This window comes from Nasonia vitripennis, chromosome 3 (assembly GCF_009193385.2).
Source record: "Nasonia vitripennis strain AsymCx chromosome 3, Nvit_psr_1.1, whole genome shotgun sequence".
NCBI classification, from domain to species: Eukaryota; Metazoa; Arthropoda; class Insecta; order Hymenoptera; family Pteromalidae; genus Nasonia; species Nasonia vitripennis.
The window spans coordinates 742,540-758,004 of NC_045759.1; the positions used below are offsets into that span (position 1 = coordinate 742,540).

A 15,465-nucleotide genomic window follows, 5' to 3' on the forward strand; every position below is an offset into this window, starting at 1 on the left:
CGTAGTCGGAGTAAAAGTGTGCAGTGTGCGCTGGGTCGACGATAATTCCCCTATGTATGTGCATAGCGCTCGTTGTAAAATATACCGTTTCCATATACGCGTTTTTAATGCTCCGATTAATGTTGGATGCGTGTGCGTTTCGCTTGAAAATTTCTCTCCGGAGTGTGTGTTCGACTAACATTTCTTAGTCAGGGCAGGTGGCTGATACGAGCATGATTTACACTCATAATCCTGTTACAATTGCATTTTGATATCCGCAGGAAATAATCTCGTTCGATAATCTTCCACTGACTTTCTCTGTCTGCTTCTGCGTTTGGAAAACCAGGGCGAGGACTGGCGTCCGAAGAAAAGCCATTATTTTTAAGACAAATCGCGGAAAACAGGGATTGCATTGTAAATAACTCGCTGCTCATTGTAATTGCCGTTGCTGCGCGTAAAATTTTCCTTTCTGCGATTTTCTTGCTATTAATACGCGTGATGCTACTCGGCTGATTGCTTCTCAGAATTATGCTTTACCTCGCTAATGAATCGGAACGCACGTTTCCTGCAAAATTAAAGAATCGCCGTTTTTCTACGCGCGCGAGTCATCGATGTTACGGCGACACACGAAAGCGATCGAGATAAGGATCGGCAATCGTAATAACATCGCGTGCAGCGGTTACGCAACGCCTGCGATGTTCCCGCCTCGTCCTTTTCCTTCTCTCTCTATCAGTCATCTGCTTTCTTCCGGCTCGTTGTCTCGCTCGCTTATACCGAGCCTGAGAACTATTTGTCAACCGGCGACGAAAACAGCTCCGCGATTTTTCTTTACACCGCTTGGGCGTTACTGTACCCGTGCTTTTCCTCTTTACTGCATAGGAAATACTTTAGGGGATTTCCGCGTGCTCTCTTGCTTTCCGCTGGGATTTCCTTGCTTTCTTTTCTATCGCAGAAAAACCGTTCAGATAGAAACCTTTATTTTATTATTTTCAAAATTAATCATACTCACATCGTCGATTTTTTTCCAAACATGCACACATTCTACCCTGGTAGCGGCCCTCTCGCACGAAGCAAAGCCACCAGCGCACAGTTCACCTCGCATTTTAATTTCCGGCGTAGGATCTGCCATTACAATGCAATCTCACCCATCTCTCAAACGCAACGTCCCGCTCGCCGGTGTCTGTCCCTCTGCGGTGAGAGAGAGGGAGAGAGAGAGAGAGAGAGACGTCGGCGCGGGTCGTTCGACGGTGTGATGTGCTGTAATGGTAAGTCCTGCGTCGCCTCATCATCGATCTTCTCTGCGACCCTGACTCTTCGTCCGTCCGTCCGCTGTGAATTGATAAGAGGATTGCGAGCCATGTGCGCGAGGTTTAAGCCACGCGAGCGCTTGACACGAATCGCGCGGGGTCGATCGCTCGTTGAAGCGCGGCCTTTGCCTGCCGCCCGACATCGATCGTACCCCGCGCGCGCGATTCACGGCTAATGGGATTCTTGCGAGGTTCATTTATTTTATGTATGTGTATTTGTTTACTGTTGTTATTATTTGTACACTCTGTTATACTCTGTGAAATAAAAACCAAGCCAGCAAAACTAGATCACACGCAGGATGAATCGTAGCGAGCAGTACGGGGTAAGTAGAGTGATTTACACACTCGCCATAATCACGGGTACTATTTACTCGAAGCGACGAAAATGACTCATTAGCCGGAATTTACAGCCGCCGGCAGCTGACAATCCTATTAGCTTCTCCGTCTCATCCTGCCCCATTTCGGCCACCCGCGCAATGAACACGACAACCGGTCGCGCGCGGATCGAGTGAAAAAGCCAACCCGGCGCTTCCGGAGTCTACTCGGCTCTGCTCACGCGGCAACACCTGCTCTTTTCCTCGTGTAAACAACGAGGCGCGGGAGACTTAACTGTAAAAAGAACATCGGAGACGACTCGGCTGCGCCAGCATAGAGACAATGATAGCTCTTCGCGGAATAGCGCGGGCAAAAGTGTGCTGAGATCCAGTTCGCTCCGTGCGCCGAGTCGTCGCGTTAATATCTCTCTCTTTTCCTCCTACTCTTTGTTTTACCGTTAGGTTAACGATGCAGCCGAGCGCGAATCGTGAGAGGGGGGGGGGGGGAGTCGAAACGCAAAACCGCGTTGTCGCGATGTCGGAGGCACGTAAAACGCCGCCGCGGTAGTTTGCCTCCGAAGTCTTGGAATTTTAAGTTTCCGATGAGAGAGAGGCGCTCGTCGACGAGTTTTTCTCTCGGGAATTCCCGGAGGAGGCTCGTCTGTCGTAAACAAATTGTTTTAGCTGCGGTTCTCGCGATTATCGGCTTTTTGCGAGCGCGATAATTCGACTCTCCTCGTTGCGGTATGCATCACCGAGCGATGAACGGGGTCAGAGCGGTTTTAAACTGCCGTAATGCGCGAACGAGATCACCGTGTTTGATGATAAAATTATGTCAATCTCTCTGTCTCTCTCTCCCTCTCTCTCTCTCGCGCGCGCGCGCAATGAGCGAACGCATTGATGCACTGTGTTTATCTTCCGCAGCGGGTATATTATACGTTTGGAACGAAAGCGGCCGGCGTGTACCTACTAAATCTTCAAACGCTCAAAATGTCACATCAGTCTTATTCGAGGCTGCGCATTATACTTCAGCTGATCGTTAGAAATTACATGGCTTTCTAGAGGATGAATTTATGCTCATAACTTGACAAAGGAATCTGTATTTACAGCCCTGTTTGTTCTTTCGTCCGGAAGAGGCTCGATTCGCAAAGAATCGAATTTTCTATAAACATTGAATCATCCATATAGTGCACACAAAGCCCGATCGTAAAACGTCATGGTCTAATTAAACCCGTCGCCGCCGTTCGTTCCGATCAATCATTACTCCGAGCCGCTTTATTGTTCCTTAACCCAAATAATCGGAGAGAAATTTCCGCGGAATCAATTACCACACGCAGACTTCACCGCGAACAATGCAGCGCTATCAAATCGACGAATTCAGCCCTTTACGGCCGAATCGGCCGTCGCGCAGGCGGTGAGCATCGCCATATACAGGCTCTTGCAGCGTATCCCGCGCGAATGTGACAAATAATCGAGAGGCACATAAATAGCCGGCGCGCGCTACACGTCTATTTCTCTACCTCCTCTCTCTTGCTCTCTAAACTGCGGTGCACAGGCCATATACGCCGGGCGAGTTATGAGGGACGCGATGTGACGTCCATTCACAACAACGCGCGCGATCGAGCGAGCCGATACACATACGCGACCTGACGTATGTGGGACTTTGATGTGGGGAACGGGGGGGAGTGATATTGCGTCACAGAGTCCGTGTTTAGTGCGCGCTTGTATAGGAGCTGCTACGGCCTGCTGAGCTTGATCGTGTACACACACTGCACGCTGGAACGTGCGTGTGAGGTATTTTGATTTGGCTGGGCTATGTTTAATTCGTCAATGTATCATATTTCTCGGAGCTGCGGTGGCACACGAGGTTTTCGCGGCCGATTTTTCGGTGCACTCGACGTGTGATCGTAATTATCGCTTTCGGTTCTGAGCTGCACGAAATGAAGCAAGCGAGACGGTTCGGTTTATGTAATAAAAAGGCGTTTTGAATACGCTGCTCTCCTTTTACGTAACATGATTGCATTTTATATCGAAACCTTAGAGCCTTCCCGGAGATTTTTATCCGTGGCCGCTGTGCAGTGGGATCCGAAGAGAGTATTAGTAATCGGATTTTCATCTGTATATAGAAGAAGGAGCTCATTTTGTCTGTAATTACGTCGCGTCTTATGTAAAGGCTCTTTCTCTACTCATCTAGAAATAATTCAATCCTCGTTAATTCCTCGGTGTCAAAGTGCGCGATATCGAAGATTGAAAATTATCAATTATGCCCGGGAGTGAAATTCGATACGGTTTTCAAAAATTCGATCGCGCGGCTATTTACACTTTTTAGAAAGTCGACGTGTCTTGCGCAACTGCCGTTTATTGGATCCCCTTTTGGAAGCTGCGTTCTAATCAATCTCCGCTACCGACTCGCATTCTCCAGATATTTCTCACGAATCAACAAACTCTCGTACGAGCAAACTTGATCATCGCAAAACCTCCCGATTACCACCAACGTCACGACCTGCTAAACTGCGGATACGGCGCAGCGCGAGAGATCGAGTCCCGTCGCGCTCCGATGGACGTCGTCGATTTTTCCACTCTCCCCCACGCGCCATGGGATAGCGAGAGCGGATCATCCGAGTTTCGACTCCGCTCTCGGATTAGAATTGTTCGCGAGGATATACACGGCGCATAGGCCGAGGGGGAGAGAGAGAGAGAGAGAGAGAGCGGGAGATGGAGAGGGAGAGGTTAATTTGCTATTTGCTCGGCGTGACCTTGCGCTTTTATTATTGGAATTGCCCGGGAGAATGATAGCTACATTTCGCTCGGCTTGCCTTTGTTGCTTGCTCGCGATGCCTCGACTTGTATAAATGGAATCGTCGGCTTTTTTCGAAGCTTGGATTAGGATTCGCAAACTCCAGCCTTGATTGCACTCTTGTTGTTTGCTCTGGCTCGGGAAGTGCCTCTACATCGTCTACGACGAATCGCGTCTAACCAACTTCGTCTGTTACCACTGCGGATCCGCACTGGATTTTTTTTTCGTTTGGAACGAATCTTTTCTCACGGAGCAACACAGGCGCGGTGTAGGCTAGCGTGAATAATTCTTTATTTGGAAGATGCGCCGCCGCTGCTCGGTTTGTAATTACGCTTCCTCCATCGTTTTTCCACCCGCACAGCGAGTGAATTATGTGTCTGCGCGCGAGTGGTACGATTTTACTGCGTAATAGTACAGTCGATATGCGCGCGATTGCGTTTGCTTGAAAAAAAAGGAGCGCGCGGGTAGGGAAGGGCAAAAAAGCGGCTCTAATGAATTGCTGTTCGTTGAACGTCGAGGTTTTGTGGAGTAAGCAGATTATGATTGCGGAAAGCCCGGAGGAGCTCGCTCGCGGGGGAAGCGGCCTTTTTAGTCGGCTTTCTTCCTGTGGTCGCGCGGGGCAATTAGCGCTGTGTGCATCGGTGCAAACAACCGCGGAGCTGCTCCAGTTTCGAGAGTAAATCATTGATGCCGCGAGTTTACGGTGGTAGGAAGGATGGTTCTCCGCGATTAGAGCAACGAAAATCACCGACTCCGCGCGGCTATATGCCTATATACCCTGGACTCGCTCTCGACCTCTCTCGATCAACAGGTCCGCCGCAGTCACGACCCCGCAGCAGCCACGTAGCCTCTCTCTCTCTCTCTCTCTCTCTCTCTCTCTCTCTCTCTCTCTCTCTCTCTCTCTCGAGCCGGGGTGAAAAATGCCAGGCTCCCAAGAAAGCCTCTCTAAAATTTTTCCCCATAAACTCGCGCATAATACACTTGCGTTGGCGTACGGCTATATGCGCGCGGCGCACGCAAGGGTCGCCCTCCTCATCGAGCGAAAGAGAAGGAGAGAGAGAGAGAGAGAGAGAGAGAGAGAGAGAGAGAGATCCGCGCGAGTGCGACCACCCACGAGCAGCAGCTCGGTCTCTCTGCATTTTCTTCCCCCAAGGTCCCCTCGAAAGGTGCACGGACGTATAAACTCGCCATAGGTATGCATATACGTACGTACGCGTATGTGTTTGCGGCAGCGGAGCTATGCGCTCGCTCGGCGGCCGCATTAACATTTAAGTAGCTCTCCGCGATAGAAACGTCACGAGAGCGAGTCTGAGGTCCCTGCTGCAGCAGCTATCGGCATGCAAATGTGCCAGTGAGGAGATAGAGCGCGCTGAGCTATTGCGGAGTCACGGCGGATGGATCTCGCGCGCTTTTTATACGCGCGTTTAACGGTTCTCTGCGTGCGCTCTCGCAGTATACTCGTATGATTTTTGATAGGAATTCGTCCTTTGTTGTTCCGGGCGAGCCATTGAACTTCCGATGTATGCGCGCTCGCGTAAGTCATTAGCATATTTGAGCACGGGCGTCGCGATCCGATGATGCAACCGATTGAGAAAAAATCACACCCACGCTCTGCTTATTAACCTTCGCGACCGCGCCACCCCCCCCCCCCCCCCGGAAGAAAGCGCAATCTGATGGAGCTCCCAGGCCGACGCAGCCGTCGGAGCCGAAAGTAATCTCGGCGTACACGTGCTGGATTCGATGTTTGATAAGTCAAGAACAAGGCGCGCTATTCGCACACGCGCATCACAAGGCATCCCTCGCGATGAATAAATTAAGCCGGTCTTATCAAAAGCGAGTCCGTCTGCCGAATTTCCCTCCTCGAAAGATTCATACCGAGAAGTTCATCGACTCGAACTTTTCAATTACCCTCGAGCCTCCCCCGCGCGGTCCGCGGCTCTCCGAAATTCAATAACCCCGCACTTGCGCGAAATTTTTCACGCACCTTTCGCTCCCCTTTCCTGGAGGCTCGCATCGCAACCCTCCGGCTCTCGCGGCAAATGTACCGTAAGCCTGGCGCTGCAGCAGCCGCGGGGCAAATAAATCGCCGACGCGTCCGCAACACGCGCGCGTTAATGACAAAGCACAAATCGATTAGAATGAAATACGACGGGAGCATCGCGACGCCGCCGTAAGAGAAAACAAAAGGGCCGAAGGCGTGGAGGAGGAGGAAGCGCTGAGATCCTCCGCGCACTGCACGACCACCACTCCCCGTGATTTATTTCCTGAGCTCTCTTTCTCCTGGTATTTTCCGCGCGGATGAAACGGTAAGCAACGCTGCCGCTGGGAGGTGGAGGAGTCGCGTGGGTGGAGGTTCGCCGAGGTGTTGATTTCGGAATTCGGAAGGAGCGGCTCTATCAGCTCTCTGGGAAGCATTTTTTCGCGCAGATCGTCGGCGCTGATACAGCCGCGCGTCTTTTGGCTTTTACCTCGGGAAAATGAAAGTAGGAAGTGCACGCGACGACGAGGTTCAATTAGAAAGGTCGCGCGTGCGATTTGTTGCTTACATACGCGATTGTCCGCGTGTGCGTTCGATATAAAATAAATCCGCCGCGCGCTGCACGATCACGACGATATAAATCCTAATTGCCTCGCGAGCTCATGAGATTTTGCATCCAGCACGCGGGACTAATGTAAATCAAATCTTTGGGCCGCGTCTCTGATTTCGAAGCTCATAATTGCTATCCCGGGCTCGCGCGTGTAATCGCTTCGTGAAAGTTCGGGATGACATTACAGTCGTGAGGTTAATTACGCTCGATTCTATTCTCCCGGCAGTCGGTATCGGTTATAAACGCTATCCATTAGAACAAACCGCCGGTTGTTCCGTCGTTGATACGCGGAAAAAACGCCTCATTGTAGCATTAGAAAAATGCGGGCTTAGTGCGTTAACGGTTCCAGAGTAATCAACACCTCCATTTCCTGTCTTTTTTGCTTCGCATAGATCTCGAAATGGGATTTCGAACTTTTATCCGCTCGAACGGCTTTCCCTTCAACGTCGTCCAAGTGCGTTATTTCGCTAAAATTATAAATCAAAGTTCACCCGCTCACCCCGGAAGCTCGGAAGATGCCTCGTCGTCGTCCCCGACACTCCGAGAGAGAGAACACCTCCTCGCGCCTCGGGTCGACTCGGAGAGCGATAATTTATGTATCGAGCTTCGCGATCGCCAGATAATAGACAAATTGACACCGCTCTAATCTCCTCGAGTGACAATTGCGGAGGCTCGTCGTCCTTTTTCGCGAGCGCCGGAGAGAGAGAGAGAGAGAGAGAGAGAGAGAGGGAGAGAGAGAGAGAGAGAGAGCCCGTGGCTCGCTTTTATTGAGTCGTCGCTCATCGAGAGCGCGAGCGATGCTTATCTTTTCGGAACGTCCGGCGAGCGCGAGAGCGCGGCAGTATAAGGCTTATCTTTCAATTTCGCGATCGTGATGGGTCTATTTCGCGCGCATTGTACACCGGCCCGATTGTGCAGGCCGAGATCGGATTTTTTCCGAGCAGGTCCGTTCTGCTCGATGATGTGTTTCTCGGAACGAGCCGATCGGTTTGTTAACTGTAGATTGAACCTCGGTCGTGGAATTTTCGAACAAAACTGCGCATCGATCTGGTACAACGGACGAACGGCGTCAAGAAATAAAGAAAGGCAGGATTCTCCAGGCTTTTGTTTTTGAGCAAGCCCGAGCTTATTAAAGATTGATGAATGTAATCTCGCGTTATTAAACTGGCCGCGAAGCCTATACAAGAAACCGGGAGCAGCGGTAGCTCTTGTAAAACGTGTTTCATAAGAAGACACAAGAAAAACGTGTCGACCGAATGTGCGTGGGCACACGAGATCGAGACTGCAGCCGACGACGGCTGCAGAGGCCTTTTAATTAGCCTCTCGATCTCGACCTTCGCGCTTTTCTCTCCCGCTTCGATTGTCGACACCCTGTGGCTCTTGTTTCGACGAAAATCTCACTTTTTCTGCCCTTCCGACGAGCGCAATCAATCAACGGCGAGTCGGCAATCGACAATAAAATCCCGCTTATAAATAGCCCGCAATTAATATCAGCGGGCTCTTTTACTTTCGCAAATATCTCGTTTATGCGCAGTTATATAAATTGCACGTCTCTCGAAGCTACATCTTGATGTCCCATCAGGCGCGCTCGTAATTAATAATTTCCCCGCGCGAAAAAAGCTCGAGCGCGGCCGCGAAGCTCGCATCCGCGCCTCATCAATCCCATCCCCCTCTCTCGTGCGCACGCGCGGAGTGAAAAACGATCGAACGCGCTCGTGTCGCACAGATCCAGCCCCAAACAATTACGCTTTTTGGCAAACCGCGGTCGGATAATCACTTTCCTACGCGAGCGCGTATAATAAATACCCGCGGCGAGAGACGATGATTGATGCTCGCGACCTCGCGCGCGCGAGCAGAGAAGAGAATCCAGGACCGAAGCGCGCGTGCCGCAACAAGCCGGCACTTAACGCATCAGCCGGTTTATATAGGCGAATCGCGCAGTCACGTCTTTCGCGCTGCAAATATGCCGAGAGCGTGAGAGACTCTCGGCTTCTCGCGGTTTGGCCGAAATTAAAAAGCAATTAGAGCAGTCGTGGACGGCGACGCGGATTTTGCCGCTGAGGAGCGAGCTTTTACTTTCACCCCATCACAATTACACAGCGCGTCGGGGAATTTGCATTTTAAATCCGCTTATGCTTATGCCGGGCTCGTAATTGCGCGATTATCAAGTTATGATGGATTTTCAAGGTTTTTACTTTATTCGCGTATAATAATTGATCCGCTGCGTTACTTAACAAAATTTGTTGACGGTCGTAAACTTGACCAAACAGGGCCACTCTGAATATAATCAGTTAGGCTGAATTGGTTGAATACAGGTATCGATCGACTATTCAGATAGCGACATAGAGTAATCATTGGAATTCGGTTTAAATCCTTAATCAACGGCGATAATGCGATGGTTAACTCTAATTTTACGTTCAATCGCGTGCGTGTAATTTAATACGATGACATCCGGTCACCGTTATATAAATAGATATGTCGATGCATGGTCGAGTATGGTAATGAAAGATCGTATATCGCGAGCAGCATAAATAGTTATTTCAGAATTTAGCTTCCTACCTCGTCGGCAATCGAAGCTCATAACGCAATAAGCTAACACAGAAAAAAAGGACGTAAAAAGCTCGCCAGTTAAACTCTCCAATTCCCGCATTATTGCTTTCGCTGAAAAAAAGCCCCAGTTCGCACCCTCCGAGTACAGCTAATAATTAGCGTCCCACTAGCAACTCTAACGAGGCAGCTCGTGCAAACACGATGCAGCTGAAAGCTACAGCCGCACCCGATTACGCAAAACTACAGCAGCAAAGCCGAGAAAAAGCAGAGAATGAGAAAAAGAGAAAAAGGGTCAGGGTAGCCGAGAGACGATTGATCGTGACGGAGATCGTGCTCTCGCTGCCTCACCGTCGGGGAGCAATTATAATGGACGCGTGCTGCAGTCTAATGGCGAGGAGCGAGAGAGCACGAGTATACACGCGGACCGACGAAGGAAGAGGCGCCAAGATCACGGCCGAGGTCGCGTGCGGCTGCCCCTGAACTCTCGCGAGCTCGTGCGCGCGATAGGTAGCTTCTTAATTGTATCTCGACGAGGGAGAGAAAGAGTAGGAGAAAGGAGCTACCGGGTTGTTGCGGGTTCGCGGATTTTTCTCCCTGGCTCCGACAACTCGGGAGAATGCTGCATTCGGAAGGGCGATGGGCGCAGATAAGGGTATAACGGTGCTGGGCTGGATTGCCCGCTGGTGCACACTCGGGGGTATACGGTAATTGGACGGTTCAGGCCGCGGGGAGAAAGTTCAGAGGATTCGGTGCTGAAGTATCGAGTGAATGCTGCAACATTGCGGTTCGCTGCATCTATTCGCTTTTGTAGAGGATACTTATTTTGTTAAGAACGAGATAGAGACGGCGAAACGTCAAACGTAAAAAGTCATTAGTAAAGCTCATTTTTCAAAAGTTATTCACAAGTATTCTTATCTTTGATATCATGCCGGGAGATAGAGCTTGAATCTGATACGTAGACGTTGGCATATCCTGTGCAAGTGATCATTGATTATTGCGACGCGCTCATATCGATTAGAGCGTATTTCAAATTACAAGACTACTGTTCTAGATATGAAATTAAATTCAGGCACTATCGATTTATACCGAACGAATGATAAGCCTGGAGATAAAGCGTTATATAGACGTTTTCTCTTCAAGGAGAATAACGCAGTGTCGAAAAAACTGTCGGACAGTTTTTACCTTCGCAACGATATGTGGAAGCAACTGTTGTTTTTAGTGATTCTCACGGTTACGCCCATCAAACGCATAGATGGTTCGTTCCAGTTTCGAATTGTGTGATTGACAATATTTTTTTTTCCTTATGAATTGTGTGATTTGCATTTTTAAGGAAATAACCACACCATTATTCCTGATGTGAGTAGTGACACCACCACTGTTTCTGCTGTGAATAGTGATGATACCACTATTTTTACTGTGAATAGTACACCTGAACAACCGTCGAGGAATTTGACTGGCCGGATAGTCAATGGAACAGCGGCATATTTAGGTCAATTTTCTCAACAGGTAATACGAGAGCTGATGTTTATCTCATTTCAAAAGTGAACTGACGATTCGATTCTATGCGTAGGTTTCGCTGAGAAGAAGATATTCTCAAGCGCACTTCTGTGGTGGTAATATAATCACGCCAGAATGGATCCTTACTGCTGGGCATTGCATGTTTGCGATGTAAATATTCTAATGGCAACTATATCAACCCATTCCGATGCATCGGACGATTATTAACGAGTATTGTGTGCTTTTTAGAAAAACCGGAGAATTGCTCGAACCGTACACAATAATAGTCGTAGCCGGAGAAGTTGCTTTGAAGCATACAAGTTTCGCTCGGCAATGGAGTTACGTTTCCAAGTTGATCGTTCATCCAGAGTACGATAAGGAAACATTGCGCAATGACGTTGCGCTCCTAAAGGTTAATATCTTCCATTAGAATCTCGCGCGAGTGATAAACAGTGGATCATTCATCTCTTCGTACGTCTGCGTTGCGTTTCAGCTGCTAAAGCCATTCGCAGTCGACGAATACGCCGCACCAGCTCCACTCGCTCGAATTCCCATGAAACCCGGAACGCTTTGTCAGGTGTCTGGCTGGGGCTATCAAAAATTCGTGAGTAGCTTCCGCTGAGTAAGGCTTTAGCAAAATGGAAGAATACATATTTTTGTTGTCGTCTACCAAACTACAGGAGGAGCCGATCGTAAGTGGCAAATTATTGTTCATCGACGTTCCATTGGTGGAGACGTCTTTGTGTCAAAAACTGCTGGAAAACATTACGGAAATCAATGAAGGCCAAATATGCGCTGGATACATGGAAGGACAGCGCGACGCTTGCGGGGTAACACAGCACAAATATCCTACAAATCTCTATCTTTCAATGGCACTGATCGTATTACGTGACATTTGCAGGGAGATTCGGGCGGCGGACTGATCTGCGAAGGATTTCTCACGGGCATAGTATCCAACGGCTACAACTGCGCTTTGCCCTTGATCCCCGGATGGTACTCGGACGTTAGATTTTACGCGCCGTGGATCAGCAAGCACGTGGATCTGACGAGCAATTTGGACTATCGCGTTGGTATGGTTCGCGATAATTCTGCCGCTGTGGAAACCTTATCGCTCTCAACGTTTTTACTCTCGACGATCGCTGTTATCTATACACAGTTTGTATTCAGTCGAGAAAATAAATAGTATCTGACTTTGAATAAATAATTCGACCGCAGTGAACGACAAATTTATTCATTACTCGCATCAGCGCTCCCGCAGAATAAAGTCCTCTCAGGTATGTGTGTGCGTGTGCGTGTATGTGTGTGTAAGCAAAGCAATCGCATCTCGAAACGCAATTTGTTACGGAGTTTTCATTAAGTATCGGCCCGGAACATCTCGTCTCGCGGAGACGACTCGCTCGCGCTCTCTTTATATGCATCCTCGCGGGAGCGTAGACCGGAAAAAGGAGAAAAAGAAGCAGGGAGCGAGAAAACCTGTTTCCCTTTCTTTGGAGATACGCATACTCGCTCTTCACCCTTCGCAATGTGCCCGGACTCGCGTATTGCACTCCCGTACAGTGGCATCGAGAAATTTTTCCGGTTTGCTTTGCTTTCCCGCGCAGCCTTAGAATTTACGTACAAATGAAACTTTTTTACGGGCGAATTGATTGCCTCTGCCATAGAATACCGAATCATCGGGGCCGTCCCTGTAAAATTCAATAGTTTCGCGAAACCTGTAAGATTACCGTTTTATTTCATATGGACACACTGTAGCAAGCGGAGGCAGCTCGGATCTAAAGCAGTTTCGCTGGAATAAAGGCTCATACGTAAGTAGCGAGAGCAGCATTCTATTTCCTTATTCAAACATCTTCGCGCGCACACACGCCGAGAGCGCGCAGGGAAAAGGTTTCGCTTAAAAAGCTGCCTTATCTGCTGCTGTTTCAGCTCTGGGTCGCTCAGCTGTGCCGCCGCGCATCACATTGTGTGCTAAAGGGCGGAAGTAGAAACGCGGAGCTGAGCTGCTACGGTAATTATTTTTTTTTCCTTCTGCCAAAGGAGTGGAAAGGTACGATCTCGAACTGCACTTTAAATCCTCGCAATTGTGTACAACCTTTTCCCGGTTAACTCTGTTTCGAAGTGCATTTTCTACTTTTAGGCACGAGCTTGAACTGTTTCATCGCGATTCGAAAAATCAAGCGCAGCAGCGTGTACTACGCCAAGTCCCTTTCCAACCTTATACCCACGTGCATAAGAGAACAGCAATAAGAAAGCAATTAAAGCAACGAACTGTTTATTTCCCCGCGCGCGAACAATGATCTATTTGAGGATCGCGCGCAGCGTGTTGTGCCGTTCCATCCTCCTTTTCTCGCACTTTGCCTAATGTACTCTAGGTGTAGGCCTCTTCTTCTTTGCTATTCCTACGAGTTTCCTCGTTAGTCGTTCTCTCGCGCTAGCGAGCGGCTCTCTTATCTCGCATCTCCCGTTTTTCTCTCTTCCCATTATTCCGCCCGTTTTGTCTGTATCCCCCTCTTTCTCTCCGCTTCGCCATATCCCTCAACCGTATACCTGCTGCACCGCTGAGTTCCGCCTTTCGTTTTCTCCTCCGCGCTTCTTTCGTCTCTTGATAGATATTTTCTTTCATAGTTTCTCTAATGTTCATTGCTGTACAAATTAGGACCAAACGCATTCCATTTATGTGTGCATACGCTGGCACGTCTTTTTTCGGCCGTACTCGCCCATGTAGCGGTACAGCCTCTTCTTCTGATACTTTACACGCGCGGTGTATTCATCTGCAACTCTCTGCGTGCGGATTCGTTCCATTAGATTACACCGCTTGATTGTGGCTTTTTGCGCTTTCGACTTTACGCCGCTTTTTGCGGCTAATTTAATTACCCCGCGGAAGAAATCTTCGATTCGAATTCCCGTGTACAAGGTGAACCCACTCGATGCCCTCATTAAGTTAGATACCCAGTGCTCCAATTAAAGTTCCGACTCGTCTCGTAAATCTCGGCACACGTGTCAGTCCTCCTAAATCTCCCCGGCAATTTGGCGAATAGCCCGAGCGAATGGGATTTTTGTCCGGGCGTAAAACTAGTTACTCTCCCGCCCATATAGCGGCTATATAATTCACGCCGCCTTCGAATCTCGCGCGATCGGTAGGCCGTTTCGCGTATATCGCGCGCCGAGGGTGCGTGTCTCTTGTAAGCGGCCTACGCTCTTTATCCGGCGAGGCGACACTGCTCGCGCGGCCCACACCTTCGCGCTACGTGATTCAGAAGGAGTTTTACGCGCGCGTCGAGAGAGAGCTTCGGCGTTTCGTGGTCACGTACGTACGTGTCTTATGAAGCTATTGGGTTTCACGAAAAAATCGGGTCGCGATTGCGAACGCGAATTTTCCAATCCACGTATAGCGGCGCGTCGACCGGATTTTTGTCCCGAGAGCGAGAAATTAGCTACCGAAGCATTGCTTACACGCGCTGTGTCGGGGGGCCTGAAATTTATGGCCCCGCGCGATCATTGAATTCGATAAATCGCTCTGGTCTGCGCGCGCGCGCGCGCATTATTTATCGCGGCGCGGGTATTGTGGCTATCCGAGCACACCTGAGATACGCAATTTTCGCGAGTCGACCGCGATCAGGCCGCGGCGATAATGGGATCTTAAGCGCTGCTATTAAGCGGTATACCTACGTGCGGCTGCTTCGGCTCTCGAGTTCTCAAGCTCGTTGGAATTGTTATTGCGCCACGTGGGTGTACGCGTGTAGCGCGTTTTTATTGCCCTTTTATACGCTGCACCACAGGCGAGATACGTTTACGCTAAAAATTGAACTGTGTAAGATATTTGAATTTGCCGCGCTGAAAAGTAACGGAAGTTGAATCCGACTCCTCTCATTGTCCGCGCGGTCGGCGTCGGTGCTACTCGCGGTCAAAAGCATCGCGACCCACGCAATCCCTTGGCGGCGCGGGTCATGAAGCTGTACGCGCGATGCAGATAAGAGCGGCAAGGAGGAATTTTTCGAGAAAACGCGACGATTCGTATGCGAGAGCGAGCGGCAACGAGGAATTATACTGGACGTGTCGATGCACAGGCAGTGGTACGTCTTCGGTAATTAGCGGGAGAGTTGATAAATTTTTCGAAAACAGAGAAAACGCTCCTTTCGCGGAATTAACAGATTTCATCGTTCGATAGAGCCGAAAGTGTTCTTTTCGAAAATTCAAACGGACATTCTGCTTGTGGCACTGTGTGCAAGTCATTCGAAAGTTGTTTAATAATTTCGAAGTGTTGCATAAGCACATCGTTCGCAAACAAAATTGTTTGTTGCACTACTCTATTAATAACATCGGATTTATCTGCAGTATTAAATCAGCAGGCTCGATTCAAAGGAAACGCTGCAGCGGAGGAAAAAGCTCTGAATGGAGGAGGAAAGGCGAAAGGAAAGGTCCTTTCATATTACACC

The 15,465-nt window shown here is 49.3% G+C and overlaps 2 protein-coding genes across 9 annotated transcripts in view; both read left to right on the forward strand.

The window, feature by feature from the left end:
• Nucleotides 1-15,465, forward strand: part of LOC100120757 (SH3 and multiple ankyrin repeat domains protein 3) — a 186,686-nt gene that overhangs the window by 42,708 nt on the left and 128,513 nt on the right. The window lies entirely within an intron of this gene.
• Nucleotides 10,682-12,247, forward strand: SP82 (serine protease 82). Its single transcript, NM_001172596.1, is given in 7 exon segments — nt 10,682-10,790; nt 10,866-11,041; nt 11,106-11,203; nt 11,282-11,444; nt 11,526-11,636; nt 11,713-11,862; nt 11,934-12,247. Coding segments are annotated over 7 exon segments (1,041 nt in total). The 5' UTR covers nt 10,682-10,729; the 3' UTR covers nt 12,216-12,247.